Source organism: Dipodomys merriami, unplaced genomic scaffold, assembly GCF_024711535.1.
Source record: "Dipodomys merriami isolate MVZ:Mamm:240054 unplaced genomic scaffold, mDipMer1.0.p SCAF_16, whole genome shotgun sequence".
Lineage (NCBI taxonomy): Eukaryota > Metazoa > Chordata > Mammalia > Rodentia > Heteromyidae > Dipodomys > Dipodomys merriami.
The window spans coordinates 14,358,597-14,371,911 of NW_027202937.1; the positions used below are offsets into that span (position 1 = coordinate 14,358,597).

The 13,315-nt window shown below is 38.7% G+C and overlaps 1 protein-coding gene and 1 pseudogene across 1 annotated transcript; both read right to left on the reverse strand.

The window, feature by feature from the left end:
- Positions 1 to 1,210: 1,210 nt before the first annotated feature.
- On the reverse strand, positions 1,211 to 3,945 carry LOC138827663 (developmental pluripotency-associated protein 2 pseudogene; annotated as a pseudogene).
- Positions 3,946 to 10,392: 6,447 nt separating this feature from the next.
- On the reverse strand, positions 10,393 to 11,328 carry LOC138827664 (vomeronasal type-1 receptor 4-like). The gene has a single exon (XM_070023286.1). It carries the CDS (start codon positions 11,326 to 11,328, stop codon positions 10,393 to 10,395), a length of 936 nt encoding a protein of 311 aa, XP_069879387.1.
- Between the last annotated feature and the right edge of the window lie 1,987 nt (positions 11,329 to 13,315).

Sequence of the window (13,315 nt, forward strand, 5' to 3'; positions counted from 1 at the left end):
GATCTGAAGATTACAGTTTAAAGCCAGCCTGGGCAAAAAAACACCCCAAGACTCTTATCTCCAATTAACCACTCAAAATCTAGAAGTAGAGCTGTGGCACAAGTGGTAAAGTACTAACATTGAGCACAAAAAGGCTCAGAGACAGCTCCCAGGAGCTGAATTTTAGCTCCACAACCAAAAAAGCAAAGCAAACCAAACCAAAACCTAAATCCTCCTCTCTCTATAATAATAATAATATAATAATAAAAAAATACTTTTCCTTACCTCTAAAAAATACAAGCTTGAAAAAATCCAACAAAAATTAGACAATAAGCTATAAACTATAGACATATTTTTCTTTATTTCTGAGACAAGGTTCTTACTATGTAGGCCTTGGCAGCCTTGAACTCATGAAATCCTCCTGCTTCTCATCCTGCATGCAGGGCTTGTAGCTGAGCACCAAGCCCTCACTGATCTAAAAGCTTTAGATTCAAACATGTCTACGTTGACTCTTCAACTATACCGAACGTTCTGTTCCATCAGATTTTAAAAACAGGAGAATCTAGGAGTATATGGAAATCCTGTACTTGTACTTTTCTTGTAAACATGAAACTGCTAAAAAAAAAAATCTATTAATTAAGCAGGTGTGTGGCTCCTGGCTATAATACTAGTTACACAAAGCTGAGATCTTAGAAACCCAGTTCGGATCCAGCCTGAGCAGGAAAAGTCCCTGAGACTCTCATCTCCAATTAGCCACCCAAAAAAAGCCAGAAGTGAAGCTGTGGCTCTCAAGTGGTAGAAAATAGCCCTGAGCAAAAATGCCAAGCCAAGAGCCTGAGGCCCTGAATTCAAACTTTAGTTCTGGCCAAAAAAAAAAAAAGAAAAGAAAAAGAGAGAAAGAAAACAAAAACAAAACAGCTGTTTCCTATAATAGCTAAAACTCACTATAGGAGTTAGGAGACACTGAGCTTAGCTAGGACCCAGAACAGGAGATTATCTGCAGACTCAAAGCCAGTTGTCCTGGTAGAGATGGAGGAGGAAATTCTGCAAACATATATCCTGTTTTGTGAAAAAACAGAAAACCTTTGTTTCTTCTTATTTGCCTTCACACCAAAATAAATTAACATCTTGAAGGTAGTTAGTATATTTGAGATGGATGGTAAAAAAGCAGAAAGCCTTTTTTTCTTCTTATTTGCCTTCACACCAAAATAAATTAACATCTTGAAGGTAGTATATTTGAGATGGATGGTAGTCTCCCAAAGTATGCCTTTTTCTTTTATCTCCTATTGCAATTAATTGTTTTCAGCATCTTCTTATTCCTTTTGACACATTCAGGACATAACATATTATCTTCTAGTCCTGGGGTCGGGAATAAACAGGCTGGTAACAGGAAGAGAGAAATCATTGTCTTGCGAGAGTTGGGGACCCAGGTCTGACCTGCACAAAACTGCAGGCGCACCCATCCCTTCCCATCTGCTGGGAGAAGTCTGCCATGGACTACGCACCACCTGACACCAGGGGCTGGCAGCAAAAATGTCTCTATGGTTGACTCAGTAGGACAAAACTTCACTGTCTTGGCTTCAGGAGTTTCTGCAGCAATTCGTGTCCAAGATGCCAACATAGATGCTTGGGCAGAAGTTACTACTTCCACTATATTACCTTTCAATTCTAGGCCAGACTCATTTCCAACAGTGTCCCTGCGTGTACTGGCCTTTTCACTTATACTACTTCTTTTCTGCCGACTTCTTTCCCTCTTATAGTTCTTGGAATATGGCATCATTCTGGCCTCCTTTGATGTTTTGGGGATATAATTTTGTTGTTCGGGATATCTATGCTTCAGGAGCCTCAAATACGCTTCTATTTTCTGGCCGTCTGTACTCAGGTTAAATTGTTGGCACCAGTTACGCAAGGCATCCCGAGACACCTCAGTAATAGGAGGCAAGACAGCAAGCAAAGGACCCACGGGCTTTTTCCAACGAGTTCTCGAGGGATTTTTCATGTCATTTGTTTGTGGAATATCTTTGTCATTCTTCGGTGTCTCTAGGTTGAGATTGTCTGCTGTTGGAACATTGGATTGTATAACTTCTTCAAAAGGCTCCTCTGTAACTGGGACAAGTGTTAAAACCACACTTTCTTCATCTAAGTCATCCGGAAACAAATTCTTGTGAAACTCCAGAAGTGGGGCTTAAAGCTTCTCAGAGCGGTATACCTGAACGCTGGGCAATTCAACTAGTCTCATTAAATGTCTGCTTCTGACCAGCGACACTGGGCTCTGCTTCTAACTACTGCGCTTTACTTCCTTTAACCCGAGCCTTTCCTGGCTTCTCCTTTTATAGGCAAATGTCTCCTGCTTCCTGTTACCTAGAGGGGCTTCCCCTCCTCCGCGCCGCGCCCGCCCAATCTCGTCAGATCTGCAAGTAAACCAAGTTACAACACACTGGCTACAGTGTGCTCACAGAGGACTTTCTCTCTCCCTGAGAAATTAACTTCCTCCAGTAGTTTTGTGCTCCAATGGACCTGAGGTCAATTTAATTTAAGAATACAAAATATAGCCGGGCGCTGGTGGCTCACGCCTGTAATCCTAGCTACTCAGGAGGCTGAGATCTGAGGATCGCAGTTCAAAGCCAGCCCGGGCAGGAGAGACTGTGAGACTCCTATCTCCAATAAACCACCCAAGGTCATTTCTTGGAAGATGCCTAATTTTCTTTCTTTACTCATTTCCTCCCTCCCTTATTTCCTCATTTCCTTCATTTGTTCTCTTTCTTGTTTACTTTTTATCTTCTTTCCCTCACATCTTTCCTCTTTTCCTTCCTTCCCTCCCTCCCTCTCTCTCTCACTCCCTTCCTTCCTTTCTTCCTTTCCTTCTTCCTTCCTTCCTTCCTTTTTTCTTCCTTCCTTCCTTCCTTCTTCCTTCCTTCCTTCCTTCCTTCCTTCCTTCCTTCCTTCCTTCCTTCCTTCCTTCCTTCCTTCCTTCTCTCCTTCCTTCCTTCCTTCTTCCCTTCCTTCTTTCTTACCTCTTTCCTTCCTTCTTCCCTTCCTTCTTTCTTACCTTCTTTCCTCTTTTTCACTCTGTCTGTCTGTATGTCTCTCAGGTCCTGGGTGCTGTCTTTGAACTTTTATCTCAATCAAGGCTACCACTCTACCAATTGAAACACAGCCACACTTCCACCTTTTTTATTTTTGGTGGTTTATCGGAGATAAGTTTCCCATGGACTTTCGTGCCTTGGCTGTTCTGGAACTGTGATCCTCTGATCTAAATTTCCTAAGTAGCTAGAATTACAGGCATAGCAGTGTCTAGCACTTTCTTCCTTTCTTGATTCCTGGGACCTGGGGATTCATGATGACTACAATTTAGACACAGATTACATGCATCCACCTGTTTTTCCTTCTTTGTATTCGTCATGTCCAAATTTTCTATGACCATTTTCTTTTTCCACAAGAGGTAAGCAAAAGCAATAAATACATGCTGTTAATTTCCAATATGTACACATTTCACTTCTCATACCCAATACATACAATCATTATGGTGGATTTTTTTCCTTTCTTTTCTTTTTAATCACGTGTGTTCCTCCTGGGTGTGTTCCTGAGCCTGTTTGTGTTCAAACTCAGTACTCTACCAATTGAGTAACAACACTAATTCAGGTTTTAGAGTAGTTCAAACTCAGTACTCTACCAATTGAGTAACAACACTAATTCAGCTTTTAGAGTAGTTAATTGGCGATAAGAGTGTCAGGGAGACTTTTTTTTTTTGCCTGGGCTGTTTTGTATGTGCCAAAAAAATATGAATATGTCACCATGGTTAACTTTTTCCCAACCAGTAACCTTCTTAGCACAATGCTGGCTATGGGTCAGAAATCAGCTTGAAATTGTTTCCCTTAGTATTACCTGATCCCACTGGGCTGTGTTTCCTGTCTGGATGGTTGTCTGCCAGCTGCCATCTTCCACAACTGCATAGTAAGAACACATTGGAGATGTCCTTTTGAGTCTACTTATGCTCCCTAACATAATCTCTTGCTATTAAGTGCTTGAAAAACAGCTTACAAATAAATTATGAACAGAGGCATATGATTCAAAACCTTGACAATAAACTCAGCTCAGCAATGTATCAGCCAGTTTGTGAAGGTATTTGGGTTCCTTTATGTTTCATTATGGATGATAAAAACTGAGTGGCCTGGAGAAGTCAATGCACTTTGATTTCAGTTTCAGTGTCTCCTCACAGGTAGTGATGAGTTGAACACACAGGTTTCTACAGATACAGAAAAGACAGGGACTATCCTTAAGACACTCATAAACCAGAGTTAATTTTTACTTGCAATATCTCTGGTATTGCTATGGCTAAGATTTTACTTTAGAAAAATATACGTGTTGGTTCTCTGACATATCAATAAAAGTCTTTGGAATAAAGAAAGAGTATTTTGTTGTCTTGAATGTAACAAGTGGGCTGGAAAAGCCATACACCTATATCTATTCTAAAAACTGTTTAGGAGAGACATTGATGTGTATATTTCATTAATATTTTAAAAGGTTCTTATCTCCTTCCAACTCAAGGGCTTCTTTTTTTTCTTTAATCCGATGTGGGGCTTGAACTCTGGGCCTGGGCCCTGTCCCTCAGCTCTTCACCTCAAGGCTAGAGCTCTACCACTTGAGCCACAGCACCACTTCTGGTTTTCTGAGTGGTTTATTGGAGATGAGAGTCTCAATGTCTTTCCTGCTTGGGCTGGCTTTGAACTGCAATCCTCAGATCTCAGCCTCCTGAATAGCTAGGATTACAGGCCTGAGTCACTGGACCCGGCTCAAGGACTTCTTGTAGAGAGAAAAACAGAGGTTATTGGAATTAATGGGTCTTCTGCTACCTGGGTTCTGTTTGATATTTTCCTGTTCTACAAATGGTCAAATGTCTCAGACCTTTCTCTCTCACCACCTGCATCTGACCAGCTCTGCTTCCACAACTTCCCTTGTAACACCAAAGGCAGCCACTAACTACAGTGCTGGATCACTTATCTACATAGTCTCTGCAGCTGCATCATGGTGGATATTGTGATTAAGCAGTAAGAGTCAGGCTGTATTTATTCTTCATGAGTCCCAGTGCTCATAAACAACTCCATTGTTGTCAAGATGTCACTGTGTTGAGTTTTATCTTCACCAGGGAAAAAGTGCTCCTTCTGCACCTCTCCATCCCTGAGGCACAATTCTGCTGTCTTCTTACTACTCTGTAATTTGTTGAGGCGAGAAACTTGCTGAGTGAATTATAGTGAATGTGTATTAATAAGGAGTCATGGTAATGATGAAGAGTTCCCTAAATGGTCCAAGTTTCTTCAACTTGATTTTATTTTTATTTTATTTTATTTTATTTGAGAACATACTGTACAGAGGGTTACAATTACATGGGCAGGATAATGCATACATTTCTTACCAAGCATTGCAGCCTCCTCCTTTGTTTACCCTTCACCTCCCTTCCCAGCCTCCCCCCTCTCCCCCACGCAATCATACCCCCCTCCCCCCCCACACCGACATTGTAAAGCTGGTTTTGACATGACATTTTGTACTTCTCATTGTTCAACTTGATTTTACTCTTATCCCATATCCTCCATTCATCATCAAAGCCAGGAAGTAATGTTAAAGAAACTTCTGAGAATCCACAGAGCTCATTTTCTGAATATTTTCTGAGTATACCTTCATTGATAGAAAAGATCATCCAATGGTACAATCTAGATCTCATCTTGGACATATTGTCCAGCACATGGCAGTTGGGGACTTATGAAGGGCTGGGATGGTGTCCTGCTTTCACTTCTGGCTGTTTGCTTGGGTCCCTTCATGTGTCTTACTGAAGTATTCACTTCTGTTTTATGCTACTTCTTAGAGGTATTTTTCCTTGAAATGTTCACTGCCAAACCAGGATTTTCTTTTTTTTTGTTGGTTGTTCTTGGGGCTTGAACTCAGGACTTGGACGCTGTCCCTGGCTTCTTTTGCTCAAGGCTAGCACTGTACCACTTTGAGGCACAGCTAAGTCTGGTTTTCTGGTGGTTATTTGGAGAAAGAAGTGTTACACTTTCCTTCCAGGGTAGTCTTTGAACTGTGATCATCAGCTCTCAACATCCTGAGTGGATAGGATTAAAGTGTAAGCCACTAGCCCCAGCATGATTATTGTTTTAGATGCTCAACTTCTGTGGTCATTGCCCAGGAGAACTGAGAGTATGTGTGTAGGCTTCCCTATGAGATTCACACCTCAGTTCTGTATCCCTAATACCATTTTCAGAAATGGTCTCTTTCTCATTGGACACCACAGAAGATCCAAGGAGAGGGAGGCAGGTAATTCTATATTCACCACAGGCAGATATGCAGATTTACCTTAAATAACACTTTCCTGAGCTCCTCCCATTGCCTAACACTTCCTGAAGTAAAGGAGTGCAGTGAAGTGAAGGGAATAAGAGACCTAACATTCAGTTGACACTTGCTTTTTTTTAACTCATAAAACAGTTGTATATAGGGAGTGAAGAGGAGAGAAGAGTGGAGGTTTATACTCTTACCTGAGGAACTGATAGCAGAGTCTGTGGGTTGTCCAAACTACCTGCCTTTCTGTGACAACTACTTCATGAAGATAGAGTACTTAGGCATCCTAGAATATCTCTCTGATCCATACTATCTAGTGAGTTGGAATCTGTATACACCATGGGTTGATCTTGTTTTCAAGGAACAGGAACACTTATAGGACTTGGTCACCAAAGAGATGGTGGGTGTGGCTATGGCAATGGATCATGATCAGAATACTTTCAATCACAGAGATCTTGGTGGTGATTAGTTGATTTTGTTCTGTGCTATCTGTATGTACACTATAGGACGAAAGAGGTCTCATTGATCTATACAATGAGAAAAACACACAGAGCAACTAAACAGAAATCTGGCTTCTCGAGTCACTAAATAATCAATTTTCAGATTTGAATCCATATCATAACTCCATCACTCCAAAGGTGTGCTGCCAATGTACCACCTAGGCCTGAACAAAAACAACCACAGTCATTCACTAGTGTGCTGTGTAACAGGAGATCTACTTAGATTTCTTAGAAATGGATGAATATCACTTTGAATAGAAACTATATTTTGGAGATTCAAAGTATTTCTATGAACCATAGGATTATGGCTTTAATAAAGAAATTTACTTACCAGAGTTTTGTCTCAGATCCATGTTTTCTTAAAATAAGTATCTGTGGAACTTTGTTCTTTTGAGTTAAATCTTTTATTTATCTAAGAACCGTTTCACATTTTTCAGTTGTTTAACTTTTAGAACCTTGTTTTAAGTGATGAGTGTGTGTATGGATTAAAATGTTTTAATTGATATTATAAAGGTGCTATACAGAGGGCTTACAGTTACATAAGTCAGGTAAATAATATATTTCTTAAAAATACTTTATATTCAGGGTTGATGTTTTGAGGTTTGCCTTCTTAGGGTTTTCTGAACCTCTTGAACTTGAAAATTCATTTTGCCATTTGAAGTTTTCAGGCAATTTTTCCCTCCAATCTTCCATAAGATTTCACAGGCAAAAATCAATACAGAGTTCATGTCTAGTATAGTGGAAAACAGTGCTTGTGGATGTATGAGAAGGGAAACATAAGTGATGTGACTTCTGTCCATGCGGGTAAGGTATGAAATTGTATGAGTCTGTTTTTTTTTAAAAATTTAATTTAATTTAATTTTTTGTGAACATACTGTACAGAGGGATTACAATTACATGGGCAGGATAATGCGTACATTTCTTATCAAACATTGCAGACTCCTCCTTTGTTTACACTTCACATCCCTTCCCAGCCTCCCCCCCATGCTACCACGAACCCTCCCCTAGTCCCCCCACGCCCCGCACCAATGTTGTAAAGCTCGTTTTCGACATGACAACTTGTACTTCTCATTGTTGCAACGGGTCCACCTGTATCCTTAAACGACTTGTTTTTCCCCATCTCCTCCACAAGTTATACTGACATCAAATATAGTGAAAGCAGGGGTTATACTGTGAGGGAGGGACATACAAAGCAACAAAGAGATAATGTTATAAATGTGTTAGAAACAAATGCATGAAAGAAAAAAACATTAAAATACATATCTTAGGGTTCATTTTCCTAACATCACATTATCTGAACTTTTCCGCTTGACTCATACATATACTAGATATTGCAAATAAGGGAAACCATGGGACCTATGTTTCTTTGGGCATGGCTTACTTCACATAATATAATTTTTTCCAATTTTTTCCATTTCCTAACAAATGGTGCAATGTCATTCTTTCTGATGGAGGCATAGAATTCCATTGTGTATATACATCACATTTTCTTGTTTATTGCAGCATTATTTACCATAGCTAAGATATGGAACCAACCCAGATGCTCCTCAGTAGATGAATGGATCAAGAAAATGAGTCTGTGTTTTATTGCTACCTTCAACCATTTAGATGTATAAAAAATTTAGGAGTATTTTAATTTTTTATTAATTTTCTGCTGATGATTTAGATGCATTTTAACTATTGTCAACTCAGTTCTGAATTATAAAAATGGAGCTGAAAATAGCACGGTTTTAGGAAAGTAAGATTAGAGACTAGCAATTTATAACATCAGGCTGGAATTATATCTCCTTTGTGTATACCACACCCACCTTCTTCATCTTCTTTTCCTGGAGATGGAGTCTCTTTATTCAGGCTAAGCTGAGCTTGACATTTCAACCCCTAACCCGAGATCCCCACAGCTGTTTTGACAACTGTAAAGCACCCGACTCAGCCTTCTTGTTCTTAATATTCAGTAATATATTCTTCATGAAACAAACTTCATATGCTAGCAGTTCATTTCCAGATTGCGACATACTTTGTTTGAATTTAATACTAATAATTGATTCAGAATGTTTTTGCTTTGTCCTTTATGCTGAATGCAAAGGAAACACTTTTCCAAAAAGCAGTGAAAGAAAGATAAATTATAGTTTGCCTTCAAGCAAGTCGCAGCTATATGCAAAATAAAGATCCTCTACTTTGAGTAATTTAGGCAATTTAACAATTGTGTATGAATAGTACTACTAACTCAAAAAGGAACAGACATTTACAACTGTTACTTAGGGCAATATAATCCTGTATGTTCATATAGACAATAATGATAACTAAGAGAACATTTTTTTTGCCAATGTGGGACTTAAACTCTTGGATGCTGTTCCTAAACTTTTTCTGTTCAAGGGTAGCATTCTACACTTGAGCCATATCTCCACCTTTAGCACTTCATTGGTTAATTAGAAAGAGAAATCGCATAGGATTTCCTTGTCTAGGTTGGTTATGAAAACATGATCCTCAGATCTCAGCCTCCTGAAAAGCTAGGCTTACAAGTGTCACCAACACCTGGCTTGGTCGATGCATTCTAAAAGCATAAATTTGTAAGCCTGTCTCTACCCAATTGATCAAAGCTGTTGGGTTCTGTGCTTATAATAAATTGCATCAATATTTTAAATATCTTTATCAGCTATTTTACTGATGAAAGTATGTATGCTATGCTTATACCTGTATTGAATGGTTCTGTTTTAAGAAATTAATTGCAACCCTTGTTTAAATTAATGTAGAGTCATATTAATTTATAGCTATTTGTCGATAAAGACAATGATAGCCTGATGGAACATGCCACGGCCTTAATGAATGGTGTCTCGGAAAAACTCAATGCTTTTCCCCCCAATATGACTCATTTATCCATTTAAAAAAAAGATTACATTATATTGTTAACTACAATGAAAAACATAGAAAGGAGTCAACTGGAATTTCAGCTGCTGTGTCCAATTTCTCTCATAATGTACAGTTTCTCTTATGTTTGTCCAGAGATTCTTCATTCATATCACATAAAACAAATATGTTTCCCTGAATTTTAGTCTCATTAATGACTTTGCTTTTGTGAGAAAGTATCGAACTTATTCTTTTATCATCTGCATACAATCAATCCTATTCTATGGATGAATATTTTTGTCTATTTTCAAGTAAAAATTTACATCTGCTACCCTTTACATAGTGTCATTGAAATAATGAATCACACAATATACAATTTTTAGATTGTAATTCTCAAATATTAAGTATACATGTCTGATCAAGTGTTAGAAATGAAGTTCCTGGCATAAAGATTATACTAGTAATGTTGAAAAACTTACCAAGTTGATTTCCTGCTTCTTAATACAGGTACTGTGCTACTAAAAAGCTAGGCTCATCAAAACAAGTACTAGACTCAGTCCTTGAGGCTATCAGAATAGGGAATGAGATTCTGTGTCAGTCTTGTAGTCCAAAATTTCAGTGCTAGTTCAATATTGCAGGTCTCCATTATTGACATAGGGGAATCAAATTTTACATGTTTAAGCTACTTTGAAATTACTTTGTTTTACAAACAACAAAAGAAGATTAAGGCTTATTTCTATCACTGACAAATCACTGCAACTGATATTTTCAATGTCTTTCTTTCTGAAAGAAAATTGCAACAGGTCAGATCTCCATCTCTCTGAATCAGCACAAAGGGACTGAGACATGCATACCCAATGGTCAAAATGCCATGAATGTTTAACATTGAAGAATTAGTTTCTAAGACTGAATTTAAAAATAGATAGAGAACACAATCTGTCCAATAGAAGAAAAGAAAACATAACATCAGAAGGAGAACACTGTGAGCAGCTCTCATTTCAGGAAGAGTTTTGCGGAGGTGAGAGCTCTGAAGGTAGAGAACACGCTGGTGATGCTTATGGAGAAGAAATAGCATGTAGCCACTGGCCCCACCCATGACACCCTGAAACATGGCACTGTGCATGGCCATTAGAATAAGAATTACCCATTTGGCTTTCTGACTTTCTGGTTGAAAAGAACAATAATTGTTAGTTTTAGCATTTTCTGATGTGTTTTCTCTGACATTTGCCGTATGTTGAAATAAGTTGATGATTTTCAAGGAAGTGAGGATCCAAAAGAAGAGAAACAGGGGAAGAATTTTCTTTGGAGTCTTTGGCTTGAATCTCCAGCAGAGAGAGCTTCTGGGACTGATGGTGATAGCGTGGACCACAGTGAGGAGACTGCTGGTGCAGATGGAAAAATCCCGGGCCACCCTCTCTAGAGAAATTACTACCTTACAGCCTATATCATCCAGGAAGTGTCTCAAACCAAAAGCTGCTATTGCCATTGGTAATCCTTTGGAAAGAAGTATTATGGTATTTGCAAAAGCCAAATGGATGAGAATAAGGTGTGTAGACTTCTTCTGAGCTCCTCTCCAAAATCTATATATAAAATTCACAAAAACAATGATGTTCCCTACAATGCCAATTGCAGTTAGAAAGAGGAAGAGGGTTCCCTTGACAACATTCAAAATCATTTGTGTATGATGAGAAGATGTTGGATCCAGCAAACACTTCTCTGAAGGGAATTAATCAGTAATGATGATATAAATGTGGGAATGTATTTCATAACTTAGAACATTTTCGAGTTTAAGAGATGATCATGATATATGTAATTGCTCACACATTGTTGTTAGCAAACTGATCATTTTCCCTTTCAAACTCTTTGTGAGTTATTTTTATTATTTTCAAATCCCTTTTGGACTGCCAAAATCAAACATCCAAATTTAGAGTTTAGAATTTTTTTGAGCTCTGTCATGATCAGAACTTGATCCTGAACACAGGCACAAAATTGATTCAGTAATTCTAAAGTCGTATTTCTAGGAAGTGGCCTCCTTCATATTTCTGGCCTCAGAAACCTCCCCCAAAGAAGAAGAATGGAAATCCGTAGGCTCTCAGACCATCTCAACAACACCCTGTTTTAATCAAAGAAAAATTAGTGTTCCCAATGAAAATTTGCATGACATCATAATTCAAAGAATTATCAGGATTACTCACCTAGTAGCTGTGGTGCAGTGGAAGCCTTGGTCAGTTCTCTGCCAAGCTGAGGCCTCCCAGATCCTATTTGTATCACACTGATATGTGAAGCTCTTGGCTTTCATAAACTCCCAGGCTTTAATTTTCTCAGTTGTGTCCATGTCAGAGAGAAGCAAACTCTGTAGAATTTCAATCCCTGTAGTACAACTTTTCTTCTCCCTCTACAATTAGTACTTATCATTGTCTCAGAAGTTATCTTTGGCTGAATTGAGACTTAATTATTTTAATAGGAGGCAGTGAAGTGGAAAACTGAACAGCAACTCAAGTGTCCAGAGCTTCTGTCAAGTGTCTTCAAACTTGTTTTCACCTGCTCCAAGTTGCAAGCTTGGAGCAGAATGGGACTAGTTCCCAAGACAGAATAAGTCACTCTCTTTTCTATCTCAAGTCCTTCTTTCAACAGAATATAATAAAGCTGGTCACTATTGGGGACTCCATATTTGAGCAAGTCCTTACCAGTTCCTTGACAGGACAAAGGGTCTTGAGCCATGCCTCCAATGCAACATTTTTCTGGAAAATTGGAGATAGGGTCCACAGAATTTTCTGTTGGCATACAACTGAAGCCCTCCAGATTCAAGTCTCCTAATTAGGGCAGAGTTGTGAGGCACTGGTGCACACTTTCTAAAATTTTTATTTGTGCCAAGTAGGGGGGAAGTGTTTCTATTTTGATCTTTCCATTTGTGCATAAAATGTGTTCCAATCAAACTAACCTGTTCTGTTTTTCTTCACCTGTTCAATTGATAAAGAATTAATAGCTGGAAACTTGCCTTGAGCTGTACAGCTGAGGAACAGCACCTAGGCCCAGAGTTCAAGCCCCACAACCCCCCCCCAAAATAGTAACTGGGCACTGGTCGCTCATTCGTGTAATCCTAGCACTAAGGAGGCTGAGATCTGAAGATCACATTTCAAAGCCAGCCCAGGCAGCAAAGAGATTCTTTCCTCCAATAAACCACCAGAAAATTGGAGGTGGTGCTGTGGCTCAAGTGGTAGAGTACTAGCCTTGAGCTGAAGAACTCAAGGACAGTGCCCACACCCTGAGTTCAAGCCCCATGACCGGGAAAAGAAAATCAAAATAAACAAAGAGTCAAAAATTAAATAATTAAACAGGAAAAAGTATTAAAAGTTAAATAGCAAAAAATTAATGCAACAACAATTAATGCAATTAAAACTAGGCAAATAACTTGAACAGACATCTCTAAGAAGTACATGTCATTAATAGATAAATGAAGAAATGTTCAACATCCATATCTATAAAGGAAATGAAAATAAAAACTACACTAAGATTCATTCCATCTCACCAGACATAATGATTATCATCAAAAACAAACAGCAATAAATACTATCAGATTAAAGGGAAAAAGAATCTATTGACACCTTGGTAGAATGTAAACTAGTGCAACTATTATGGAAATATGTTTTCCTTTGCTCATA

Bases quoted from the DNA above. Each gene is read 5' to 3' on its own strand.
- LOC138827664 (XM_070023286.1), bottom strand. From the start codon at position 11,328: ATGATTTTGAATGTTGTCAAGGGAACCCTCTTCCTCTTTCTAACTGCA.